The following is a 27666-nucleotide window of genomic DNA, read 5'->3' on the forward strand; positions in this document are numbered from 1 at the left end:
TTCCTGTATGCTTGTTAAGTCCAAGTTCTATCATGTAGTACTATCAGTCTGTTGGTGACTGGCAAAGAGGATGGGGAGTGAACTTTGGGAAACGGAAGTGAGACTAAGACTCAGCACAGGCCATTATTTTAAGACAGACTACTTGGGACAGAGTAATCTGGAATGAGGTCAATAACTTCCCCTTCAGAGGCAGGAGGATGTAATGGAAATTCCTACAAAACTGCAGCAATGGGAGAAAACAAGGCCAACCCCAATACATGATGATCTAGATGCAAGTCTACTGCATTAGTAACAAGAACTTCATCACCACCAAAATCAAATCCATTTGCACTGTGAATGTTTGCTTCACCTTAATCAGCAATTTAGACCCCTGTGCTAGGGGCAGCAAGAGTGCTGAGAGAGACAGGTGGTAGTGAGTCTGCTAATGAGACAAGTGATCACAATACTGTAAGAGCTGACTATTGCACACTCTTTCCAATAATACCTTGGCAAAGCCAGAGGAAATTGTAATTAGCCGGGAACTCGCTGTACCTGAATCTGAAACCTCCGATGCTCACTCCAAGGGAGGATTCTTTGACAGGATGCTGGATTTTTTCTTGCCTGTCCCCTAAAAGTACCCAAACTTTGAGCCTACACGTATCAACATAATGTATTTCCCACCAGCCACAGTAATAAAAGAGTATGGCTTCTGTTTGTAACCTCAGGAGGCAGAAGCTTGCCACTGTCAAGCACCTGTGGAAAAAACCAACCTTCTTGGCCACAAGCACACAAAATAAATGTGCAGTAAGAAAAAAAAATGCTAAAAGCCAAAAGATAAAAGAAGAAACCACAAAATAGGAAGATTAAATAATAGGGAGGATAGAAAGAATACAATAAATGTAAAAACAGTTTGTTACTTTGTTGTGTTTTAAATAGCATTACCTAGATGTTCTCAATGTGGTGGCTGGGGAGAAACGAAGAAGGAGTTTGTGGCTGGAGGATAGGGGTGGGATGCCCACCAAAGCTCTAGCTATAGCAGTTTCCCAGAATGCAGGTGCAGAACCTATATGTGAGATTGCATAAAGATAAAAGCAGCTTTGTTCTGAAGCAAACTAAAAGTAAGTTAAGACCAGTGATCCTTTAGGGGAAATTCCAAAGGGTAAAGAGAAACTGTTCCCTTCAAATTTAATGCCAGTTGCAGTTAAAACCAGGCACAACCTGTGAAACTAAGAAATGACAGAAGATCTCACTAAGCTCCCTTGACCATGGAGGGATCTTGTTAAGATATAGACCTGAGATAACCGATTACCTCATCCCTTTCCCAGATTAAGAATTTTCTGCTATTCTTGTCACTTAGCCTTGGTATCTACCAGCCATAAAAGCAAATTAATGGTAATTAAAAAGATGTGGTTATAGTTACTGCCTCAACATCCTTTGCTGTGAATTTACTAGGAATCTTAAGGTTTACATCCCTGAGTTCTGGTATCCCCAAAACAAGTATTCCTCTGTTTTCTTTCTGTCCTAACTAACTCCTCCACCTTGTGATTTTAGTCAAAGAAACATTAGAAGATGCTTTACACTGAGTCAGACAATTGGTTCATGTGGACCAGTTCTGTCAAGTCACTATGACTCGGATCTTAAAGTAACTTTAGGAATTTCACAGAAGGAATGTCTTGCCTCATCCCACATTGTTGTGGAGGGTGCCCCCAAACCTCCAGAGTCTCCTTTTCAGAGGTCAAAGGGCCCAGCAACATCTGAACAGCCAGAGGCTTCAACACCTCTGATGTAGTTGTGTCCACTACAATATTCTCTCTTCAACCCATTATCTTGTCACTACATTATTTGCATTATATAAAAGTCATATTATATTCTTGCAAACACTGTGCAAATCTTTTAAGGCACATACTCACTATGTAATCAATTTCTGTTTAAAATACATATGTATTTTATTTCCAGAGGGTAGCTGTATAATATGCATTGCAAAAACAGCAAAGAGCTTTGTGGCACTTTAAAGATAAACCAATTTATTTTGGTATAAGCTCTAGATGTGTTTGGTTCGCACATAAAAACCAAACAATGATTTGGTCTTTGGAACTATGCCTCAGGCTCCCCATCATGCACATTTCAATAACTTCCTTCCTCCATTTTCCAGTTTGCCCAAGTCATCATTGCACTTCCAACTTTTTTCCAGTTGTGGTTTGGAGGCAAAACATGTGCCTGATTAAGCTCTAATTAGGGCAGAAAGGGCAGGAGGGAATTTGAGTGCACAAGTGAAGAAGGAAATACATGAGACCAAGGAACATCCCCAATAATCAAACTATGATCTAGCAGTTATTTATTAATTTTCAGAATACATAAATTTTGTCTGCTGCAACAAACACAATAAAAAGTCTTGTAGCACTTCAAACACTAAACAGATAGCAAAAGTTCAGATATCTTTAAAACCCTGTAATAAGGTCAAGGCTCTCAGTGCTCAAATTGTGCCCACAAAAGGATACCCAATATAAATTTTATATTGTTTTCTTCCTTCATTTTAATAAATGCACATCAATTGTATGAAATGCATACAACTTCCTAGCAATTATACATAGGCTTCAACAAAAGCAGACCAAATATCCAATTAAGTGGCTATTTGACATGTTTCTATATGCCAGCCATTCATATTCCAAAAAGTGTAAAGCGCTCAATTCACTGCATTATAAAAGGTGAACTTTTATCCTTTCCATTTTGTAATATCAGTAGCCATCAAATATTTTGTAGCCATCAAAAGCATGAAGAGAAGCCATTTTCCCTTCCATTTGTTAATTTACATGAAATAGGCAAATTATGTAAAAGAGCATACATATCAGTGTTCCACTGCAACATTTATCTAATAACCTCCTTTCAAAATGAAGCAACTATTTAACATCGGCAAACACCATGTTTAAAAGATGCATTAGTTATGCTGTGCTACCACCAAACAGCTGAATTAAATCCCTCCTTACAGAGAGGTTGCAGTATCCAAACAATATACAACAAAAAGTTTTGTTGAATTAGATAGCACCTAACATGTAGGTAGGTGTCAAAACACTGATCTGCTGATTATGCATTTTATGGTACCTACAGAAGTTTCTGAAATTCCCTACATATTGAGTTTGGAGACTCCTGCTGTAGCATTAGTATAAGCCACTTCTCTTAGCTTACACTGTGAAACCTATTTAAAAATAGACATTCTACAACAACAAGTGGTCTCTAGAAGCAGTTTCTGACAAACGCTTTGCACTTTAAAAATAAAATTGCATGGCTATTAATAATTGTTGGCATTGCTTTCCCTCTAAACTGAAGAGTCTTCAAATAGTTATCAATTGCCAGTGTGACTCTTACATTGCCTATTTAATTGCATTGTATTAATTTACTTATAAATAAGTAATAAATAAATACATAAATTTCAAGCTGGCTGTAAAGGGATTGAATTAACAGAAGTATTCTAATATACTTCTGCATGAAACAGTTTAGGGTGCAATCCTACAGAGATGCCTTGAACCCTCTGATCAGGGAGTATTATGAGAACCCTACTAAGGATTGGAGATGTGGAAAAGATGAAGGTCACCTGCACCCTTCTATTATTCTACAAAACATTCAGTCATCTAAGTGAGGTGCTTCAAAGCAGAACTGAAGGAAGCTGGGGCACTGCTAGGATAACTTGTACCTTGCTGGTGCCAGTCTCCTCCTTTTCCCACACACTGGGACACCCCAAATGCCCTTCTCCAAGTCTGTTCTGACTTCTAACCTGGAGTCTGATCCAAGTACAGGTCCCTCATTATGAGGTTGGAGCAATTTCTTGTAGCTGGGTTTCAGAAACACAATGGCTGTCTAGACCCTGCCTAGGCGGGTGTAACCATAACCATTGTCGTTTTATTGGTTTGTAGTTTTAGAGAATTTCCGTAACTGACAAGGGACATTTAGACCAATTTCAAATGCAAGAACCACCCATTTTTTAAAAACTGAGTTATTACGAACAAATGACCATGCTAGTCACTTTTCAAAGTGAGAAAGCTGGCAGCTTTGAGCACACTTTCTCAAGGGCTGCTGGTGGGTCACCAGAAGAATCAGATGAAGGAGTGGCATGGGAGGGGGCCAAGGAAGGTGGGCCATTCCCAGACACTGAGATGAAAAAAGCAGAGACTTATCTCAAGGCCAGACTCCCCACGTGGGCATGCAATTTCAAGGAATAACAAGATATACAGCTGGTGGAAGGGGGCCTAGAGCAGGGGAGTTTGCATGGAGACAGACAAGGTGACATGGCTCTTAACCTCATGGCACATCATCAGCAAAGGAGAGTGACCCTTTAAAGGGAAGTGTGCATTGAGGAGGCCCCTCCCAGTGGATGAGAGCCAGACATGCTCATAAGAATTTCTGGAAGTGAATACTAGATTGGGTTCAACGAACTGCTCTGTGTATGCTCAGAGATTCATTCTGGGTAAATGACTATTTGGAAAATGCTTTCATCAATAAATAACATTTTTCAAGAAAGGCTTGTGACGCCGAATGTGTGAACGGAGGAACCCTAGCTCATGACAGCCACTGAACCTTAAGCATTCCTTCTCAGCTATTCTTGCCAGCAGAACTGGCCAAACAATCCAAGAGATAGATTCCTTGGTTGTTTGTTGTAGTATCTACATCCTGAGGTTTGGCTTGTCTTTCCCCTGACAATCCCGAGTTGGAACTCCAGTTTTAGCCATTCCAATTAGCAGGAAGAACCAAAAAAGTGCACAACTTTCTGTGACTACCATGCTGACTCATTCACAACATAGTATTAAAAAAGAGGGAATTGTTGTTGCATGTGAATGGGGTACTAGTGTCTCAGAAAGCATGAAAAACAGAGTAACAAAAAGTAGCCAAATTATCTAGTAGGACATTGATTTATTTAATTGAAAGTGTATTAGAAAAGCATGCAAACAATTTGACAGGATAGATATTTATGTATTTATTTATTTAAAACATTTCTATGCCGCCCCCATCGCCAACAAAGCCTCGGGGCGGCTCACAAAGAATACATAAAAACATACATAAATAATAATATAACAATTTAAAAGAAAAAAAAGCAGTCAATTTTTGCTCTGCAGAGACCACTCTTAGTAACAACTGAGATGTGACCCTTAACTGAGGTGAGTGGGGAGAACAGAAGAGGAAGGAGGAAGGAGAAAAAGGATAGATAGATAGCTAGATGAGAGAGACAAGAGACTCAAGGAACACCATTCAGCTCTTTAAAACCTGAACTGAATAGTACAGCACAGCTAATGTTGAAACAAAAGTGAAGGCCACCCATGATGCTCAGTGATGAAGCCTCAGCATATTGGAAGAAATATGTAGTTTTATTCCGAATAGTAGCCTTGTGTATTTTGGCTATGAAACATATCCATGGGTCTTCTTCAACGATTTCTATTTCTAAAAGTTCCTGCAGAGCTCTCTTCTTCAAGATGAATCCTGAAACTGGTCCCCTACCTGGGCAAATGTGTAAGGCTAATCCTTGGAAAAAAAACTACATATTTTTTCAACTTCTTGAAACTTCCTCTCTTTATTCCTTTACAACACATTGCTGGTCACATTGAGTTTTTATTTGTGAGCATGAAGCTGCATACTTCTAGTATTAAAGCGATAACCATTAGCAGCTGTAGAGATATTTGGGTCATTGTTCAAGAATGCAAACCATACTTGGAATGCATGAAGGTGTATTTTGGAAAAGAACTTCATATGTTTAGTGAACTAGATTTATTTAGTTAGTTCATGTTTATACTGCCAAGGCTATTGGTGTTGATTATTGTACATGCTTCTTGAAAGTCATACTACATTAACTGCTATGCCCGTAAGAACAGACTCACTGATTTAGACCAAAACCCTATCTAAAGTAACACCCTGTTTGCACAGTGGCCCAAAGCACACAGCAGTATATAAATGCAATAGTGAGCTGTCAACTGAAAAAGGTTTTTAAAAAGTATCGCTCTGAATTTTCTACACCAAACCTTTTCTACATATCACCAAACCAGTAGGTATTCAGGAAAGGCAGATCTATACCCCATCCCCTTCCTCAAGCAATTTCTTTTGGTAGCTATCAGAAGAAAAGATCTTTTGGTGATAGGAAATTGTTGTTGGGATCTACAGTTACCATCATGGATGCAGCTTGCTATATTATGCAAGACTAGAGAGTGTGGCTTGTTACTGCAGTTAACAAGCCACGCTAGAACCCTAAAATAGCCCATGGGTTCTGTATGGCCTCTTAACTGCAGCAACCAGCCACCCTCATTAGGTTCCCATGACACGGTAAGATGCACCAGTAATTATGCAATTCTATGACTGGTAAATAATTTATTTAGTTAAAGGAAGCTTTCCTATCTAAATGAAGAACTGGTTATTTCTTAATAGCATGCATTTACATTTAGCTACTCAAAATATGTTGTAACAAGGATGGCAAAGGCAGACTTCCTTTCCACAGAAGTATCCCCCACCCCGCTAAATGGTTGGATGGCACTGCTTAATAAGGTAATTTGTGATCCCTGAAAATTAGCTGAAGTCACTTCTGTGAGCAGAGGTCTGCTTACAAAAGGTGCCTCTGCCTGATTTTCAGGAATCACCCTTCCCCCTTAATGCCTTACATAACAGTATTCCCCATTTAGCAGGACCTTCCCAACTGTTTACCATTTTTTGGGTGCTAGAGATACTTCTACAGTCAGAAAAGGATAAGGATGCCTCCTCCATCAGCATGGTTAAACAACCATAAATTCAGATCCAAACTACAGGCATTGCGTTTTCACTTGATGAAAATAAACTGCTTTAGTCTGCCTAATTGTTAGACCTTACTTCTAGTTTTGAGTCAATGTGTTGGTTACTTTATTTTTGTGAGAATGTACCTTGGCTAGGGCAAAATGAAACAGAAAGGGGCAAGACTGGGAAGAAAGAGACAAAAATATCAAGTATGTCAGTTTTTACAGTCCTGTATTCAATCTCATAAACAATCATAAGGCAGGGATGTGCAACCTTTTCAGCCCAAAGGGCCACATACAATGCCAGTTCATCAGTTATGCAAATAAATATGCATACAAGGATAAATCATGTAAGCAGTTTATTCTTACTCTTTATCAGGAGTGCTAATCTATGGCTAGCATATGGCCTTATGCGCTCCAGCACACCAATTTACTTACCCTCTTGTTTTCTGTGTCAACTGACACTCCACAGACTGTAGAACCCAAGAGTAAGGCTAATCCATGAATGCAAAGGGAATGGACGTTATTCCTTTTTAATGTTTCCTTTGTTTTTTTGTACTTCCATCAACATAAGGATTTCTATAGAAACAGGGTGCTTACCTGCAACTGTAATTCTACAAGTGGTCATCCATGCATTCACATGTGTGAGCTCTGAGTTCAGGTGGAGCCATATTCAGAAAACTCTGATAGTTGAGCAATAATTTGAAGGGAACACTCCCCCTCTATCCTAATACACATGTCTCACCTATTTCCTCAGTTCCCTGAGCCTGCCCACTGTGGCCTTGGGACCAAGAGAAATCTTGAAATAGTAACTAGCACTGATACTGCAACCAAATACAGTACCAACATCAATCTTGACTTCAACCCTGCAGTGGAATGCTAGGAAGGTTGTGTGAGTGCACAGGCAACTACCCAGATAATCACAGTTACCTGTAAGTAAACTGCTCTTTCAGGTCTCTGTGTATCACACACACAGAGTAATTAACAAGCTGACTTACTGAAGATAAGTCAGTGTCGTTATGGTAGCACTGAAGAGAGTACAGTTTGCCTCAAAGGGCCGTCTGCTCAATTTTGACTATCAGATAAATAATGCTTGATAGAAGTGGACAGACTAGACCATGCTGCCATTCCACATAGTCCGAGCAAAGCAACTCCGCGACTGAACTCCACTGAAGCTGCTACTCTGGTGGAATGAGCCTTCACCTAAGTGGCAAGCTCCAGGCCAACATGTTTATAAACCAGGGAGATAACATGACCCATCCACACAGAAAAATACTGTGAAGAGAATGGCAGCCCTCTAGACTACTTCCCACAGCACGCAACATGTTTTAGAGAGCAATGAAAAACCTCAAGGCCGTATCTGTAAAATGCCAAAAGTACATCCTACATCTAACATATGCAAGGTATGCTCTACTGAAAAGGAAGGAAAAATAAGGCTTGGAGGTCAATATATTAGTTAAATGGAAACCAGCAACTAGCTTCAAAAGAAATGTGTCAGGAATCAAAACCACATTTTTCACACATCTGTGGAAAGACAATTAAGCTAGATTGATCCTCAAGGTACAAGTTTACTGGCACACCTGCTAACATCATGGCCACTGGGAAGGCAACTTTCCAAGAGAGAAGGCACAGGTCAGTTGGAGCCAAAGGGTCAAACAGTTTAGTTGTCAAAGCAATACCACCACCAAACTCCATTGTAGATTAGGTGACCAGAGGATTCAGACTGTGTACACCTTTGAGGAACAGCTGAATAAGAAGATACAAGAATACAGAGCTCCTCATGAGCCACACAGGAGGCTAAGATCACAGTAAAATAAACTTTGATCAAAGAGGCTTTCAAGCACTTATTGAAAAACAAAAACAGAAATCAGATGATATGGATGGAGAAAGGAGACTCAGTATCACTGGAAGTCTTAGGAACTTCCCCTTGTAAAGAGGGGCAAACCATATTTGCCATGGCCACAATAGAGTTATAAGGATACAGTTGGTAAAATTATGCTCACAAGTCACCAACACCTTTGTAAGAAGTTGGAAAGGTGGAAAGAAATAGAAAATATTTTCTTGTCCCAGGAAAAGAGTTGCATCCCACTCTTGCCCTGCTACAAAAACTCCTACAGATTGTTTGTCTAAGTAGCAAAGAGGTTAATAGCAGGAGTGCCCTGAAGCAGAAGACAGAGCTCAGAACAGATGGATCCAGCTGTTATTCATGCAATGTTTTGGAGACTTTGCTGAGGAAATCCAGTAATGTGTAGTCCTTTCCTGATACAGTATATCACAGAAGTGAGTACACCCCTCACATTTTGTAAATATTTTATTATATCTTTTCATGTGACAACCCTGAAGAAATGACTCTTTGCTACAATGTAAAGTAGTGAGTATACAGCTTGTATAACAGAGTCAATTTGTTGTCTCCTCAAAATAACTCAACAGACAACCACTGATGTCTAAACTGCTGGCAACAAAAGTGAGTACACCCCTAAGTGAAACTGTCCAAATTGGGCCCAAAGTGTCAATATTTTGTGTGGCCACCATTATTTTCCAGCACTGCCTTAATCCTCTTGGGCATGGAGTTCACCAGAGCTTCACAGGTTGCCACTGGAGTCCTCTTCCACTCCTCCATGATGACATCACGGAGCTGGAGGATGTTAGAGACCTTGTGCTCCTCCACCTTCCATTTCAGGATGCCCCACAGATGCTCGATAGGGTTTAGGTCTGGAGAATGCTTGGCCAGTCCATCACCTTTACCCTCAACTTCTTTAGCAAGGCAGTGGTTGTCTTGGAGGTGTTTGGGGTCGTTATCATGTTGGAATATTGCCCTGCGGCCCAGTCTCCAAAAGGAGGGGATCATGCTCTGCTTTAGTATGTCACAGTACATGTTGGCATTCATGAGTTCTTTGCCATGAGGTGCCATGTTGAACTTCCAGTGACCAGTATGGGAGCGATAACACCAAATTTAACACACCTGCTCCCCATTCACACCTGACACCTTGAAACACTAATGAGTCACATGACACGGGGGAGGGAAAATGGCTAATAATGCCCAATTTGGACAGTTTCACTTAGGGGTGTACTCACTTTCATTGCCAGCAGTTTAGACATTAATGGCTGTGTGTTGAGTTATTTTGAGGGGAAAACAAATTTACACTGTTATACAAGCTGTATACTCACCACTTTACATTGCAGCAAAGTGTCATTTCTTCAGGGTTGTCACATGAAAAGATATAATAAAATATTTATAAAATGTGAGGGGTGTACTCACTTCTGTGATACACTGTATATCTATCACCACAAAATCCATTTTTCTCCATATTACCCAGTGATTCAATTTCTAAGTCAAGAAATTGGGTCCTACAGAATGAGCCCATCTTTGTTTTTCAAGTATGCAACCACTGTAATATGGTGTTTTTTGCAATCTGAATTTGATGAACCTCTAGTTCTCTTCAGAATACTCAAGCACCATCCACATGGCCAAAAGTTTCAGAAAACAGATGCAATATAGTGTGGTTCTACATTCAACCAAATACCTTGAACTGTCAGCATCTTGCAACTGGCATCCCACCTAAGATATTATGGTCAGTTAAAGTTACAGGAATGGCATAGCCTTCTGCAAGTATATGAGACACTTAGCAAAACTTGGACTACAGCTGATGGCTTAAAGTAAGCAAAATAGGCTCCATAAGTTATGTTGAAGAATTGACAAACTCAATGCTGGAGGAGGCTCATTTGGAGTTGAGAGAAGGCAGTAACAGACATGGTAGATGTCATCATTCCTAATAGTTGCTGCAACCACATTATTGTGCGTAATGCTCTTTTAGGCTAAGACAAGCATAGCCTGAGCTTATCCCAAGCAAGCTAAGCCCACCCTGTATGGCAGTCCAGGACTATACCAATATATTCATGAGTGGGCTTCTTGAGAAAGGCCGGCATATCAACCAAGCATGCCTTCTTCAGCCAACCAACCTGGACTTAAGTGTCACAGTCAGCCTGATAACAAGAGGTTATCTGTTGTCTGGACAACTTGATGACCGCTGCTTGGAGCATCTGAGCCAGTACACACTGGCCATCAGGGATATTATCACAAAAGGAGCCCATCTGCTCCCAAAAAGAACCCGGTACCTCAACATTGTGGCGCAATAGTTGGTCATTTATAATCCAAATATTGCTGATGAATAAATTATCTATCTTGTCAGGTCTAGTCAATAGCCTTCCTTGTTGAAAGGAGGAAAGCAGCTTTTTTTGATCTGTACAGAAAAGAATCCATAATAGAGTTCAGCCATGGGCAACAGAAAAGGGATTGAGACTTTGTCCTGCACTTTATACATATTTTTCAGCCATTGCCATTGTTGTAATATGGAAAGTTATCTTCCAAGGCTGCTGAACTATCTGGAGGAACATAGGGAAGAACAATATTACTAATGGCATATCTCACACATTTACAAAATGGGACCTTTAAGGCTATACACTGTAAAGGTGATGGTGTGATCCTAAGATCACAAACAAAAGAAACAAATGTCCAAATAGACAAATTGAAGAATAAAAAGAAAAAAACACAACTATTCAGCAAACAGGATACAAAGACAGAAGCTCCTCACAAGACTACCACAATAGTAGATAAGACAAACTGAGGCACCTGGCAAGAACACATTAAGGACATGTGTTTAAGGATGGTAAAGAAGGCTTCCTGCCCCAAAATTCCTCAGGTTTCTGAATGACATTCCATGCAGGCATAGAGCCTATACGTATGATGCACAGAGCACACAAGGAAGAGGCACACTTTGATCCCTGCTGCTGTTTCTCAGTGATCCTGCTTTGGTTCAGTTTCTGTTAGCACAGAAATACTGAGTCCACTATTAAGAGAAGAAATTATATGTTTTGGGATTCATCAGTACAAATTCAACAGCACATATGCAAAGACTTCAATGAGCATAAAATATCTAATAGGTGCTCAGCCTTCAACCCCACAATTTTAACACACTAGACAGAAGGTATGACGACATAAGCTTATTTGACTATACAGGAGAGTAAGAGTTCACTGATCAAAGTAAACTCTGTATTTTGATATCATATTATTAGCTAGTTAACACCACTATCAGCTTTCCATAGGAAGGTCAGATAAAGCTGCAGGCATATTCTTGTCATGTTCTGCTTTAAGCAAGAGTCTGTGAGGCTCAAAGATAAATAGCTGGGCTGCTGTTGCACCCAAGAAAGCTCTTGGGGAGCAGCTTGCTCTGACAAGGTGTAAGCCCAGATTGAAGTTTTTTATGCTCAAGTTCAGAGACCCTTCTCCCACACTCAACTCCTTTCCCACAAAATGGGCGCCTTAAAGGGCAAATACCTGGCTTAAAGTCTAGGACCCCTCCACATCTCCAAGAGTTCATGTTGGGTAAATTGTAAGAGCTTACACATTGGTTCCATGAAATATGAAGCTCTTGGAAAAGAGTGTACTAGGGCAGTGCTGGAGTTTGGCTTCTGGTCAACAGGTCTTTTTCCAGACTCAGGAGACATGGATTTGTGGGTTTCCAATTTCATGCTGGTGCTTGTGCTCAGAACCTCCTTTGTGGGGACCAATGGTTCTTCTCCTTCTGAGTCCATGTCCAGTTCACTACTGGACTGCGGAATCATGACAGTTCTAAACAAACCAGTCCCTTTGGCTTTCCAGGCTGTGTTACAAGTTCTCAGAAAAACCAAATGTACAACTCATCATGGCAAGTGCTTCACCACATTTGGGAAAACCAATGTGGGAAAACCATTCTTCTGAAAAACATCAAAACCTGAAGGCAGTATCTGCCAGAAACATGCACACACTTATTCACTAGCATGCATATATAGACACCATCAGGAATATTACCAATGATGTTCTCCCTTAACTATGACAACTACTGGGATATTCAACTTTTCCTAGAAATTAATATAGTCAAACAATTTTCATGATAACTACTTTCTTGTGTTGGCCTGATACTACAGATGACATTTCCACTCTAGAATTCCAACAGCAATTAATTTAACATTATAATATCATTCATAGACTTTTTCATTTCTTTCCTTCTCACTATCAACTAATTAAAGAAAAAAATATCAACTTTACAGTTTGAACCTATTCAAAAGTACTTCCTAGACATTAGCCCCATGCAAATTAGTCCTCAACAAAAAAATCTTCCATTGCTACAATACCGTTATTTTGTTTCATGATTCATTCACAAATCATGGTAAAGGCCACTAATTGGCTAAACAACAGGATGAGTACAACAGAAAACAAGGACAAAATAATCCTACAACACTCTGTAGCACAGTGGCTATGATTTTATTTTAGTGCTCAGCCAAATACATATAGCACTTCACAAACTTCAACAAAACAGAATTATCCTGGCAGGCCTATAATCCATAACAAACAACAGACTGAAACAGCTTATTTTATGAATTTAGATATCTGAGTTGCATTTGCACAATGCTCCGTATTACTGAAGTGTTCCCACTAGCATTCCTGAAGGGAAGCAAGACCCTAATTCCTGCACGTCAAATTATACTAGTGATAAAATGCCAGGGGCTAAGGCTGTCAAACAGAAAGCAAGCACAGAAAGGAAGGGTTGTAGGTTTGACCAGGCAAATGCTTTGTATGCAAAAGTTCCCACGTTCAGTTTTTAGCACCTGCATGTTGTGCTAGAGGAATTCTTGTAAAAAAGCCTAGATTGCCAGTGCCATTCAGTGCTTGGTAATACATCATAAGACATCTTCATTTATTTTATGCAAATAGACTAAAGGGGAAGAACACCACAATAGATAAAATATTGGGGATTGAGCAATATGTCTCTTCATTAGAGAATAGATTTAATCACCCAGACACAACAAGTATTATTAAACTGAAGAATCCATTAAAAGGAAATAATCTGGAACAAGGAAGTTCATCTGTCAATGAAAAGCAACATTCATTAAGCAGAGCACCACCTGATGCCGAAATCCTACTTGTTATAACAAGAACTTCATCAGAGGCAAAATGGTTGTCCTCAAAAATTGTTTCAAAGGAAAGTTAGGTAAATAACAAAATAACAGGTTTAACAATACAGCAGACCAAATAACAGGAGAATGGAAAGCCAAAATAGCTTTTTCAGCAAGAACCTGTAATATCCACAGCCATGAATTACTAACTCTCTTCTGTGGGCAGATAAAAATAAGCTCAAGACAGTTTACTGGCCATATTTAGAGTATTCAGAGTCATGACAAACATCTGGCAATGATTCTTTCTGGGATTTTGTCTATTTTTTCCTTCTCAGGCAAGGGACACAGGCTATGCTTTAAAACATTTGAAACTTTGTAGTAAAATGTATAATAGGATTTGAAAGAGCCTGCCCTCCCAGACCCTGTATTTTTAAAGCCATTAATACTTTCAGACTGCAGGAAGAGTTTTGAGAAATAATAAAACTAAGGGAAGAATAAAAGAATGACAAATGAAGAACTAGAATTTTAGAAAGATAGTCTCTGCCAGAATATAAAGCTTAAAATTAGCTTCCTTCCTTCTTTGGGAGCAGCTGAAACACTGGGCATTTGCCAAAAACCGTTCCAAAACATGCAGTATGCACATACTGTCAAAAAGGAATTTTCCGACACAACCACCTCCTACAAGATTTCCAAGTAAATCTGTAGGTAAAATTATTTTCCTATCTTTTCCCTCCTACTGGTCCTTCAAACAGAAAACCTTGTTTCTGCTTAAGCCAAATGGCACAATTTTGTTTGTGCATTCATGTCTTTTACATCTCTTTCTAGCTAGCAGCTGAATTTGACTGTAAAGCCACAGGAAATAACAGGCTAGTGTAAAACTTCCAAATAACTTCCTTTATAACTCAATTTAAAAAATCCTCTAAGGTTCAACACAACACTGCTGATTTTAGGCCTCAGAATGTGGTGAGTCATGCTCAATTATATCCAGATAAGATTTCAAGTAAATTTGACAGCTAAATACTGACCTAAGATGACATCAGCTAGGAAGACACAGGGGCAGGAGAGGGGTTGCATAAAATACCCTGCAGACACAATAATAAAATCTATACATTTTATTTCAAAATAGGAAATAGGAAAATGCTTTTTTAAAGTTTGCTTTTATTCCTTTGCTTGTGAGATAAGGACCTCCTATTGAGAATTTCCTGTGACAAGCCAGAAAAACTACAACATGTTATCCATACTTCAAATACTGAACAGTAAGCTGCATCGAAGCTTGTACTCAGTGGACTTCCACTGGTTCTGGAGAAAGGAGAAGCAGTAGCAATTCTGGAGGGTTGCAGGAGCCTCTGGAATAGCAGCAGAGATTATTTTAGAGGCTGCAATGTTAGAGGGAACTGGAAAAAAAATTGTCACCTTACCCACTTTCTCTAACTGAAATCCTCTGCTAGATCCTAGATTCTATCCACAAACAGAAAGTTCCTCCATTTGCAGAGGGCCAAGACTGGATCCAAGCCAGTATATTTAATAAACCTGAAGTACAGTGCTTTGGCAATTATGAAAAAAGTAACCAATAAAAACAGTCATAATACCCAATATCTTTTAAACAACTCTAGAATTTTTCCCATGCTTTTCACGTGCAGGGAAGACACCCTTTTCAACTATTCGCATGAGGCACTTGGACACTTGACATCATCTCACTATTTTGGAATGCAGGTATAAAATGGTCACCTCTAAAGAACCCCGTCCTTTACTCTTGGCCTTACCAAATACTACTTAGGAAGCATATTGTACCTAGGTGTTAAAAGTGATTTTAGGAATATAATTGGGGTTTATTTTAATCAGAGTTAGTGATTTCAGAGCCCTTAAACCAAGAAGAGAAGAGGTGGGCGGGGAGAGAAAAATCCACTCAAGATACAGTTACAGAACACAAACAGGATGTTCTTTCTCCACCACAGCACATCTGAAAATCCAGGTAACTAATCTTCATCAAAGTAGTGGAGGTGTTCTTTGGTATACAAGCCAACCAAACAACCTACATCAAATGACAGATTTGGGAAGCACCTGATGTGAGAAATAATTGTTTCAAGAGTCACACATTCAAGATAAAATTTGCACTTTTTGATTGCAAAACTAAAATTGAAGTTAGATTAGATCTTCTATCAGTAACATCAGGCAGATGCTACTTAGGTGAAATGTGCAAGGGAATGTCACCAAGCAGCAATTGATGGCCTTTGTCATAAAAGGCATGGTACACAAATTTAAAGTTAAGAGTTAACCTCTGTTTCTTAAAAAAGAATGTGTATAAACATGGGGAGGGAGGAATCTGCTCTTTGACATTAAGAATAACTCCTCAATGGGAAGTATTATTACCTCTACTATCACCTTGCTTCTCCAAGAGAAATGATAGACCACATTCAATCAGAACATTCCCAAAAGTATTTCCAGATGCATGTGAATGTGAACATTCCCAAATACATGTGAATTTCTATCCCTTTTATAAGAAGTGGGCAGCATGTGGGCCCAGGAACCCTGTATCACCAGCAGTAATGCTGGGCAGAAGCATCCCCCAAACCCTCCAGTGCTGCCCACCCATCTTTATATTTATGACTACAGACTTTATATTAATGAGTACATGGCAGTTGTGCCTGGACAAGAACAGATGCTCAACTGACCTTCACTAAGGAATATACTCCCTCTTAAGCCTATGCCGCATACCAATGCACTCTCTTCCAGTCTTTGCAAAGAGAAATGATGTAATTTCCAACAGGGGTAAAAGAAGGGAGAGACACACCATATTGTCTCTTCTCACGATTGCCTTACTGTTAGACAGACTGAAAAGATGAACAGAAAACAGTATCTCTTCCCAATCTTGAATTCTACCAACATCAGCTCCACAGCAGGGACACCTAACAGGGATGGGATCCTCCTAGGATACAGTGAGCCCTGTCTCCAGCACTCCTGTTTACATGGCCACATACAGAATATATAGTGAAGTACACATGTTTAAACATGGTGGTAGTCTATCATTTTCACTCTCATGTATAAGATTATAGAGATACAATAATTAAATAAACCATCTGACTGATTCAATTTGAAGATTCCTGCATGGTATGCATTTGTTCCACCCTCCCAAATCCCTTCTGCATAAAGTTAGATTTCTATGAAAAGAAACATTATATCCAAGGTTTTAGTGAAAACTTACCTCAATATCAAGTACCTCCACAGTGTTGTCCAAAAGCTTTATCTTGATCTGTAGAGATCTTTCATGAGTTTTAGCAGGTGCTGATGCTATGGCAGAGGAAAGGTTCTGTCCTGGTTCCAGAGTACTAACTCCAGAATTTTTCTGCACTCCCAAACGAGAACCTGGAGTCTGCAACACTCGGTATGTGCCTTCTATCTCCCCCATATTATACTGTCAAGTAATAATCCAATGACCTAAAAGAGGAAAATAAAAATTAAATGCTTTTAGAACATAATACACTTTTATTTATTTTGTAAATAAGCACATTATCCACGAGAACAAAAAAGTGATGCTAGTCCCTAGCTCTCAAAATATTTTTGTGCCCATGAATAAAGCAGTTCTGTAGCGCTTTTCACTCAATAGCCAAACCAAGTGAGAGTTTTGTCCTAACACCTATCCAGCTTTCAACTAGTTATACATTTACACCATTAAAGACTCCACTGAACACCAAGATATTGAAAGGAAGCTTGATATACATATTTGGGGTATAAATGTATGCTTCAGGTTTAAACACCATTTCAATCCCAATACCCAATTCAAGGGCGTTAGAAATAACATAACATGCACCATAGTACAATTATCCTTCTTGAAGGTGGGAATCACAATCCACAGTGAAAAGCAGGCAGAGAAAAGTAATGTATCAGTGTGTCCTAAACCCTGCTGGCTTCCATTAGCCAAGGAAGGAGGTGGGAACTTTTTTCATTTTTGCTACATCAACCCCAGGGTAATGTAGATAATGGGTCTAAAGATCATACACTCTGCAGAGGTCTAAGCTGCTGTTCAGCCAACAAAAATCAGCCTGCTTTGATGCTTCCTGCTAGGGGTTAGGGTTGTACTCTAAATGTTACAGTAAAACCAAAGTCTTATCAGAGTGATGAACAGTAAGTACAAATTTATACATGAAAGCCAGTTGGTTTAGTAATTAAGAATACTAGAGTGGGGATTTGGGTTCTTGTTCCCACTAAACCATGAAGCTCACTGGGTGAATTTGGGCCAGTCATGGAGCTGCAGTCTAGCTTAATTGCTGTGATGGTAAAACAGAGAGAAGGAGAACTGCACAAGAGGAAGAAAGGCAGGGTATGAATATAATGCAGTATTAAGAATATATGATCAGATTAAATGCTAACATCAGCAAGTAAGTAGCAAAACTACAGCCAATCTGGGGGCTGCATGCAGCCCTTGGTGACCCACAGGAGAGACTCCCCAACTAAGTACCCCAGACACCCACCAAGCCCTTCCCTCTGCTCCTTTGCAGCCACCACTGGAAAGGAATGGAAGAGACAATACTGTAACAGCTACCTACTCTGCTGTGGAAAGAGCTGTGTGAATATATGCATGTGCTGTTCATATACATGCATAGATAAATGTATTTGTGTGTAAACCGGAAAGGATGTGATGGTTTGTGGGGGAACATGAATGAGAGAAATGGGTGTCTTGCAGAATGAAGTAGCAAGTATATAGAAGAGAAAGAATAAGAATGCTACGAACAGATCCCTATCTATTTTATAAATGAAAATGGCTAACAACTAGAATAAATGAGTATAAGCAGTTCTCAACCAAAACACACTTCTCTCAGTAAACTGCATTTTGTTTCAGATAACCTGATATGCCACTTTTGCAGGTAAACAGTATTTATTTAAAACTTTTCTATGCCGTCCTTTATATATAATATCTCAGGACAGCTTACAGCAATTAGTATAACAAGCAAAGGGCAGTTTAGGAATACAGGTAAAATCCTTCTTTACGTAATCATGGATTTAGGTTAACCAATGCCACCATAATTTACAAATATTGCTCCAAATGGGAATTAATACCAATAGATGCACAAACTCCAAATGTCATTGGACTCCAACTCCCATCAGCCACATATATCATTGCTCTGTAATGATGGGAGCTGGAATCCAACAACATATGAGGGGCCAGGTTTTCCTACCTTTGATTTAGTAAGCTTTCAGCTGTTGCCTATTTAGTAGAGATTTTTGTCTGTAAAGTAAGATAGGTATGAAAACTAGTAACTTGGCAGCACCTGCAATGCAAGAACTAGGTCACAACCAGTTGTTTGTTATCCATTAGGCGTAACACTTGTGGGGCACTAGCATAATAAAATTGTGACCATAATTAATATTGCAGTGTAAATGCTGAAGAAAGCAATAAACTAAATGAAATTATGTAAGATATTAAAGTTTGCCTCATCATTTCTAGTCATCTGAGCAGCTTCTTAAGCAGTCCCTTCCACATCTAGTCTACAAGGACTTGAAGAAAAGCACACTTGGTAAATGTCATGCTGCCTTAATTCTTTCAGAGGTCTATTAAGCACAAGTCTTTCTTCTGGAGAAAACACAAAAGTCTATTAATTTGAACAAGGGCACTGCATATACACAAGAGTGAGCTATAGTGCTGATTCCAAACAACTGTAATTTGAGTAAGTGTATTTAACTGCTACCTGTCCTGAGTCTTCTGATAAATGCAGAAATCAGTAACCAAGATTCCAAATCATTAGCTAAGACAGAATCAAAGTCCTTCAGCTAAAATAAACTGTTTTATTTAAATAGTAAATACTTGTATATTCCATTGCTGCAGTCTTCAGTGAAGTGCATGCAACTGCTACAGACCAAAATGCTATGAAAACCGATGCATGTCTTTTTTGTGCCACCCATTCACAAGACTGAGGAAGAAGGGATCAAGAAACAACAGCACAAGATGAACTGTTCTCAGATATCACAGGCAGATCCGAGAGGACTGTATCTGTCAATGAAAATGTATCCTAAATCAATAGAGGGTACAGAATAGCTTAAGAAAAACACACAAGGAGCACAATGTAGAACATATGGAAGGAGACATTTCTTCAAATATGTAGGTATTAAGCCTTGCTGCACTTTAACAGGGCAAGACTAACAATATGTGAACCCAGAAATATTCAAGTAACCAATCTTATATGGATGATGGGGGTAAAATCCCAATCATGAAAGAGATGGCTGAGCTGGCACACCAGATGAAGGTCCTGGATCCACAAGTATCCCCAAGTTGCAGGCATGCTCCTTCAAGGTGGGGTACAATCCCACCTAGAGTAAAATGTTTAATCGATTCCACAATTTAAGACCCTATCTACCAGCTTTCATTCCTATATTTTCTGGATTGAGCTCCAGGGATATATTACATAGGGATTACATAGGGATATCCAATCGTGTTCAGGTGGTTAGTCATGGGATATAATGCTGTTAGAGCTGCAGCAGAGTCTATTATTTTGAGTATGAAATACTGGAATCCACCCAGAGCCTACAGGACAGGGCAAATTCATATAAAAAGCATGAGGAGAGACTACTATACATAGCCACTTGATTTTTACTACATTAAAAATATATCAGTGCAAAAAAGATGAAAACTATGTCTTGCCATTCAAACTTATGTACCTTAGAATACAGTTTGATGAGACTTACTCACAAGCAGTCATACAAGTGCAGTTTCAGATTTTTTTTTTTTTTTGGAGCCCACATTAAAATAGTATTCCACAAGGTACCTGAATAAGCTCAAAGAAATGTGCTTCACTTGGTAAAAAAAAAAAAGATGTTTCAAGTGCCAGGCACAGATACTGTGCGCATGGCACTTGTAAGCGATACAGAGAATCAGCCAGTCAGTTAATTTCACTCCTCTGTAATTCAAATATACTATCGATCTACAAACTCAGTGGGTGAGGAGCAATACAAGAGAAAGTGAACGTTGAGCTTTTTTTGTTACTCCTTTCCCCTTAGTTCCAATTTAGCTCTACAGTACTAAAACAAGATACAAAGAAAAGCTACAGCCTGAACAATCATTCCAGCGTATTTCACACACTGCAAATTTCTTATATGAAAAGTTCATAAACAGATCATCATGTAAGTCACTGAACATACTGAGCACAACTTCCCAGAGAACATACATATACAAGCAGGTTTCACAGTGTAAGATCCCACACTAAAGTATTGCCCTTGTAGGTTACCTATAACTTATGGAGCATTTAGATGATCATCAAACTCGCACAGACAAACCTCTAAATGCTAAAACTGTTAAGCTGACTATGTGGGCTCCTCATTACAACTAAAAACATCAAGCATACAATTTGAAACTTGAAAAAGCCGACGTACTTGCACCAAAGCTATCAGAACGACAGCCGCATGCGCCAGGTTTGTTAAAAGCCACCATCAGGAAAGAGCAACATGTCTTTATCTACTAGCAAGTTAGGGAGATACCGAAACGGTTCAAAGCGCTCGAATTCAGAAACCACCTGGATGTTAAACAAAAAAAAACACATCCCTCCAGCAGAACACCTACGAAAATGGGACGACAAAGCTCCGAAACGCACGGCACGTTTCTGAAACACCGCCCAATCTTAGTACTGCGAGTACGCGACCACCAGGCACAAGAGACCCCATTCGACATTGATCAGGAAAGGACCCAGTTCAGTTCGCTTCGCCCCGCCCTGCCCCGCCCCGCCCGAGGGAGCAAAGGGGACGAAACAAACTGTCGTTTTTTGTTTTGCTTCATCCCGAGCAAAGGTCCAGATTTTCACTAAATCCACCCGCGACCGACCTACTCCACCGCGTCCAAAGCTGCAAATCCTACGGAGCCCACCGGGACAAGGATGGCGAGAAGCGAAGGGACTATTCGTACAGGCCCCCAGCTCGGCCCCCAGAGAAAGAGAAGGCGCTAGCTCCCGACCTCTGCAGGTCGCCGTCGAGGGCACACCGGATCGCCCCCGCCCCGCCGCCCGTAGTCCGCTCTTTCCCCCGCTCTCAGTCGCGCCCTCACCTCAGAGCGCCACTTCGCTCGTCGACGACAACACCCTTGCCGCGCGCCCACTCTTTTGCCCGCTCGCGACTTCTCGGCTTTCCTCCCTTCGCCCGCCTCGCGCGGCGAACGCCATCACCCTCACACCCTTGCCACACACGTTTCTCTCATTGGCTGCCGCGGGCTTCCTGGGGCGGGGCTTTAGACGCTTAACCACGAGCCCGAAATCCGCAAATTCGGCGGTGGGCGGGGTTTCATACTCGGCGCGCCACACCCCAGGAGCGGGGGCGGCGCGGGCCCTAAAGCCTGGACTGCGAGCTGCTCCAGAAGGGCGTGGCGCTGGAGTCCTGATTTCTGCAGTTCAAGCGCGGCAATCTGAGTTTAGCGGCCACTGGAGAAGAATAATAGCGACGTTAGGGCGTTTTCCAAAGTAGTATCAGGATCGTTTTTAGTTGCGGGTGGCATAAGCGTCGCTTGTGAATGATGTTAATGCGGGATGGATGAGCAGAAGGCGGACAAGAGATCTCTTCAGAGGAACAGTGCCCACAAAGCACACGGCATTTTAAGCGCCTTAATTAGCAGAAGGGATAATTAAAAGGGGCCTTCCAGACAGAGGGGACACACACAAGAAGGCGCTAGGCTACAGTTCTGACCTCTTTCCCTCTTAACCGATTTGCTGCAATAAGAGAAAAGACGGCAGATAGGAAAACGCAGCGTCTTTCCCAGACGGAGAGGTTTTACTGCTAACAATAGGACAGCTTGTGCAGTGATTGCCTTTATTTAACGGATAGTCTGCGATAATTAAACACACAAAGGCCATGATGGAAAAATGTAGGAAGGTTACAAGTGCAAGATGATGCGTTTAGACTGCCCATAAAATTATGTGAAAGAGGCACGGCAATGGCACACTAAAAGACTGACCTGGAACCATCCTAGCTTCCTACTGTGCTGTCCCAGAGTGCTTCTGCTTTCAAGGATCTTAGCAATATCAGGCAAAAGGATCGCACAGCTATGCCATGTTTTCCTCTTTATCTGGGGTGTGTGTAGGGGGAAGGATGTGTCTTGGGGTTACAAATGTGGGGTGGTTATCAGTGGAAGACTACATTGCTTGGAACGCTTGTAAAATTAATGAATGAAGCCAGCCAACTAGCAGGCTAAAAGTCATTTCTGGACACATCCCCACACTTCAGCTCTTCCGCGAAACGAGTGAGATGAAGTTTTTGTTGTTGGCAACAGAGGGAGGGGGATAATAACAGCAATCCAAACTATGAAAGTGACACTTCTCATTGGTATAAAGAAAGGTTATAGCCAATCCCAAGTGTGTAAGCTCAAAGGAAAAAATAGGAACGGACTATAAAAAATAATTTCTGACACACAAAAATTGAAGAGTATCATAACCTTTTTTTAAAAAAGTGATACAACACACATTTAAAGCTGTATTTCTTTCACATATGCATTCTTGCAGAAGCACTTAGAGTGGCACTTGCTAAATGTGTCAGTATCATCTTACATGCAAAGAATTGACAGGAGACTTTAAAAAAAAAACAATTCTCTGTTGAAAAAGCAACAGAAAATTACCTTCATGGATGAATTCAAGTTTAACATAATTATGCATTTGGGGTTTTTCCCCTTTAGCATCTGGTTTTCTGAGATATTGAAGTTGAAAGAGCCCTTCCATACAAACTATTTCACATTAAAAGTATGTTTGACACTTGTAAAACACAATATGTATGTTTGCTCCTTTGCTCCTGATGTGAGGCCATACTTTTTCTGTGCATACCCAGGGAAATGTCTCCCGACCAAATAAAATGCATACCCAGGGAAATGTCTCCCAACCAAATAAAACATTTAGTGAAATGCAGTTGTGTGAGTTTCATGGATAAATATACACTTGATAATGTAGCTGCACAGTATCTTTTGACTGGTAGCACATTCAAAAACACCTTTAAGATTTCTGTGTACATAGTGATTGCTGCGGGTAGGCCTGGGACAAAAGCTCTTAAAGTCTGCCCTAGCAGCCTGCCCTTGGATCTTCATGTACTGCTTTTAAATGTCACATGGGTGCAGAACAAGACCTCTGTCATTCATGATCTAACCATGGATGAAGGAGCTAATCAAGCATGTAATACCTTAGAGCCGGGGTCTCAAACTCAACTTACCTGGGGGCCGCTGGAAGTAGAGTCTGGGTGAGGCTGGGCCGCATCAAGTATTCCACCACTGCGGTGGTGGTGGGCCGCTCATCCTGCGTTGCTCCCGGAGGCTGACCCGGGCGCCGCTGGCGCTTTGAAGGCCACAGGGCCCCTCCCCTGTGCCCCGCCCGTCCCGGCAATTGGCCCGCGGGCCGCGAGTTTGAGACCCCTGCCTTAGAGGTAGGTGGACAGACAGGGTGGAATTAGTCCATCTCATTTGTGATCACCAGGGTACTTTGTTCAGCATCAGGGTAGACTTGAGGTCCAGGGACTGAGAACTGCTATCGTCTACAAGGATTAAATCTATCTCTGTAGAGTTCCTGTCCATGTGACCACCAGTTTTGAGTAGCTGTGTCTTGCATTGCGTCAGTGGTACAGATTAGGGATTCTTTTGGTGAACTACCAACTCTGCTGCTCAATTGATTCTTTAGCTGAGCTCATAGAGGTGGTTTCAGATGTGAAGCTGAAATCTCCCAGGTTGTTGGGTTTGGGGGATGTCAACATTCATGCTGCAGGCTGAAGCAACTCCATGATGGGACTGAACCAACTTGTCTGAAGCAACTCCATGATGAGTATGGGACTGTTCCAACATGACACCTGTTCAGTACAGGGGCACACTCTAGATCAGGGGTCCTCAAACTTTTTCACTAGGGGGCCAGTTGAAAGCTGCCGGTGCTGGGTGTGGGCCGAAAAGGTGGAGCCGGCAGTGCTCACGGGCCGGGGCAGGGGTGGTGCATGCAGGCGCGAGCACTGAGGTGTGGGCGGGTAACAAGGTGAGGCAAGGTGCAGGTGGGCGCGTGCAGTGAGGGGAGGGGAGGCGGGGGCGGGCACGCTCCGCGAGGCAGGCGCATGAGGCAGCGGCTTGCTTGCTTGGAGATCATTTTCTCTGAATGAGCAAACCGCTGCCTCCCCACGCATGGGGGGAGATGGGTGGCAGGGGGCGCATGTGTGGGCGCGGGCACGGTGAGTTCAAATGGACATGGCGGGCCGGATCTGGCCCCTGGGCCGTAGTTTGAGGACCCATGCCCTAGATGGTTTATTTCAGTTGTGCATTAGAATTATGATCTGAAGCTGGGGGACTTTGATTTACTCCCTTTGTGAAGGTCAGATCACCATCTGTTAGATCACCATTGACAGAAGTTTTTCCCTTGACAAGAGTGAAAGACCTATTAGGATGGTCTTCTCCCAGAGGCTGATAGATTCATAGTTTCTAGGCGGAACTAGGGGGTTTACTGGCTGCTAACACCCAGCTTGAATACTGGAACACAGAAATATCCTGGACAGTTGACATGATCACTCCTAAGTGCCTTTTCTGTAATAGAGCTCTTATGGCTTAGTGGTATAGTTCAGAGCTGAGAGTGATAAAAAAGGAGACAGCTTGAGTGCAGATGGAGGAAAATACCTTGTTGTTGTTGTCGTCGCGAAGTCGTGTCCGACCCATTGCAACCCCATGGACAACATTCCTCCAGGCCCTCCTGTCCTCCACCATCTCCCGGAGTCCACCCAAGCTCACACCAACTGCTTCAGTGACTCCATCTAACCACCTCATCCTGTGCTGTCCCCTTCTTCTTTCGCCATCTATTGTTCCCAGCATTAGACTCTTCTCCAGGGAGTCCTTCCTTCTCATTAGGTGGCCAAAGTATTTGAGTTTCATCTTCAGTATCTGGCCTTCTAAAGAGCAGTCAGGGTTGATCTCTCTAGGACTGACCGTTTTGATCGCCTTGCGGTCCAAGGGACTCGCAGGAGTCTCTTCCAGCACCACAATTCAAAGGCCTCAATCCTTTTGCGTTCAGCCTTTCTTATGGTCCAGCTTTCACAGCCATACATTGCAACTGGGAAAACCATAGCCTTGACTATATGCACTTTTGTTGGCAGAGTGATGTCTCTGCTTTTTAGTATGCTGTCTAGATTTGCCATAGCTTTCCTCCCCAGGAGCAAGCCTCTTTTAATTTCTGGGCTGCAGTCCCCGTCTGCGGTGATCTTGGAGCCCAGGAAAATAAAATCTGTCACTACTGCCATTTCTTCCCCATCTATCTGCCAGGAAGTGAGAGGACCAGATGCCATTATCTTAGTTTTCATAATGTTGAGTTTCAAGCCAACTTTTGCACTCTCCTCCTTCACCCGCATCAAGAGGCTCTTTAGTTCCTCTTCACTTTCTGCCATGAGAGTGGTATCATCTGCATATCTGAGGTTGTTGATATTTCTCCCAGCAATCTTAATTCCATCTGTGATTCATCTAGCCCCGCCTTTCTCATGATGTGCTCTGCATATAAGTTAAATAGGCAGGGCGACAGTATACAGCCTTGCCAAACTCCTTTCTCAATCAGTGGTTCCGTGTCCAGTTCTCACTGTTGCTTCTTGACCCGCATATAGGTTTCTCAAAAGACAAATAAGATGGTCAGGGACTCCCATCTCTTTAAGAACTTGCCACAATTTGTTGTGATCCACACAATCAAAGGCTTTAGCATAGTCAGTGAAGCAGAACTAGATGTTTTTCTGGAACTCCCTAGCTTTCTCCATGATCCAGCGTATGTTTGCCATTTGATCTCTAGTTCCTCTGCCTCTTCGAAATCCTGCCTGTACTTCTGGTAGTTCTCGGTCCACATACTGCTGGAGCCTAGCTTGTAGGATTTTGAGCATCACTTTGCTAGCGTGTGAAATGAGTGCAATGGTGCGGTAGTTTGAACATTCTTTGGCATTGCCCTTCTTTGGGATCGGAATGTAAACTGACCTTTTCCAATCCTGTGGCCACTGCTGAGTTTTCCAAATTTGCTGGCATATTGAGTGTAGCACTTTTACTGCATCATCTTTTAGGATTTTGAATAGCTCAACTGGAATACTGTCGCCTCCACTAGCTTTGTTGTTGCTCAGACTTCCTAAGGTCCATTTGACTTCACATTCCAGGATGTCTGGCTCAAGGTCAGTGACTACCCCATCGTGGTTATCAGGGACTTTAAGCTCTTTCTTGTATAGTTCTTCTGTGTAATCTTGCCACCTCTTCTTAATCTCTTCTGCCTCTGTTAGGTCCCTGCCATTTTGGTCCTTTATCATGCCCATCTTTGCATGAAATGTTCCCTTCATATCTCCAATTTTCTTGAAAAGATCTCTGGTCCTCCCTATTCCATTGTTTTCTTCTATTTCTTTGCACTGTTCATTTAAGAAGGCATTCTTATCTCTTCTAGCTGTTCTCTGAAATTCTGCATTCAATTGGGTGTATCTTTCTCTTTCTCCCTTGCCTTTTGCTTCCCTTCTTTCCTCAGCTATTTGTAAAGCTTCCTCAGACAGCCATTTTGCTTTCTTGCATTTCTTTTTCTTTGGGATGGTTTTTAGTTGCTGCCTCTTATACAATGTTGAGAACCTCCATCCATCATTCTTCAGGCACTCTGTCTATCAGATCTAATTCCTTAAATCTATTTGTCACCTCTACTGTATATTCATCAGGGATATGATTTAGGTCATACCTGTGTGGCCTAGTGCTTTTCCCTACTTTCTTCAACTTAAGCCTAAATTTTGCAACCAGAAGCTCATGATCTGAGCCACAGTCAGCTCCTGGTCTAGTTTTTACTGACTGTATAGAGCTTTTCCATCTTTGGCTGCAGAGCACATAGTCAATCTGATTTCTGTGTTGACCGTCTGGTGATGTCCATGTGTAGAGTCGTCTCTTGGGTTGTTGGAAAAGAGTGTTTGCTATGACCATCGTATTCTCTTGACAGAATTCTACCAGCCTGTGCCCTGCTTCATTTTGTACTCCAAGGCCAAACTAGCCTGTTATTCCAGTTATCTTTTGGCTTCCTACTTTAGCATTCCAACCCCCCATGAT

At 41.4% G+C, this 27666-nt stretch overlaps 1 protein-coding gene across 13 annotated transcripts in view; it reads right to left on the reverse strand.

Annotated features, from left to right (window-relative positions):
* Positions 1–21811, reverse strand: part of FARP2 (FERM, ARH/RhoGEF and pleckstrin domain protein 2) — an 84516-nt gene extending 62705 nt beyond the window's left edge. For all 13 annotated transcript variants that reach the window (XR_006414968.1, XR_006414970.1, XR_006414969.1 and 10 more), the window contains exons 1-2: positions 21679–21811; positions 16855–17087 (exon numbers count right to left, since the gene is read on the reverse strand). Coding sequence is in view for 9 of the 13 variants with exons in the window: in XM_044432662.1 (XP_044288597.1) it covers positions 16855–17058 (204 nt within the window). In the remaining 4 variants the exon portion in view is untranslated. The remainder of the gene's footprint in view (positions 1–16854; positions 17088–21678) is intronic.
* Positions 21812–27666: the final 5855 nt, after the last annotated feature.

This window comes from Varanus komodoensis, unplaced genomic scaffold, assembly GCF_004798865.1.
Source record: "Varanus komodoensis strain SLA01 unplaced genomic scaffold, ASM479886v1 scaffold25, whole genome shotgun sequence".
In the NCBI taxonomy this organism is placed as follows: domain Eukaryota; kingdom Metazoa; phylum Chordata; class Lepidosauria; order Squamata; family Varanidae; genus Varanus; species Varanus komodoensis.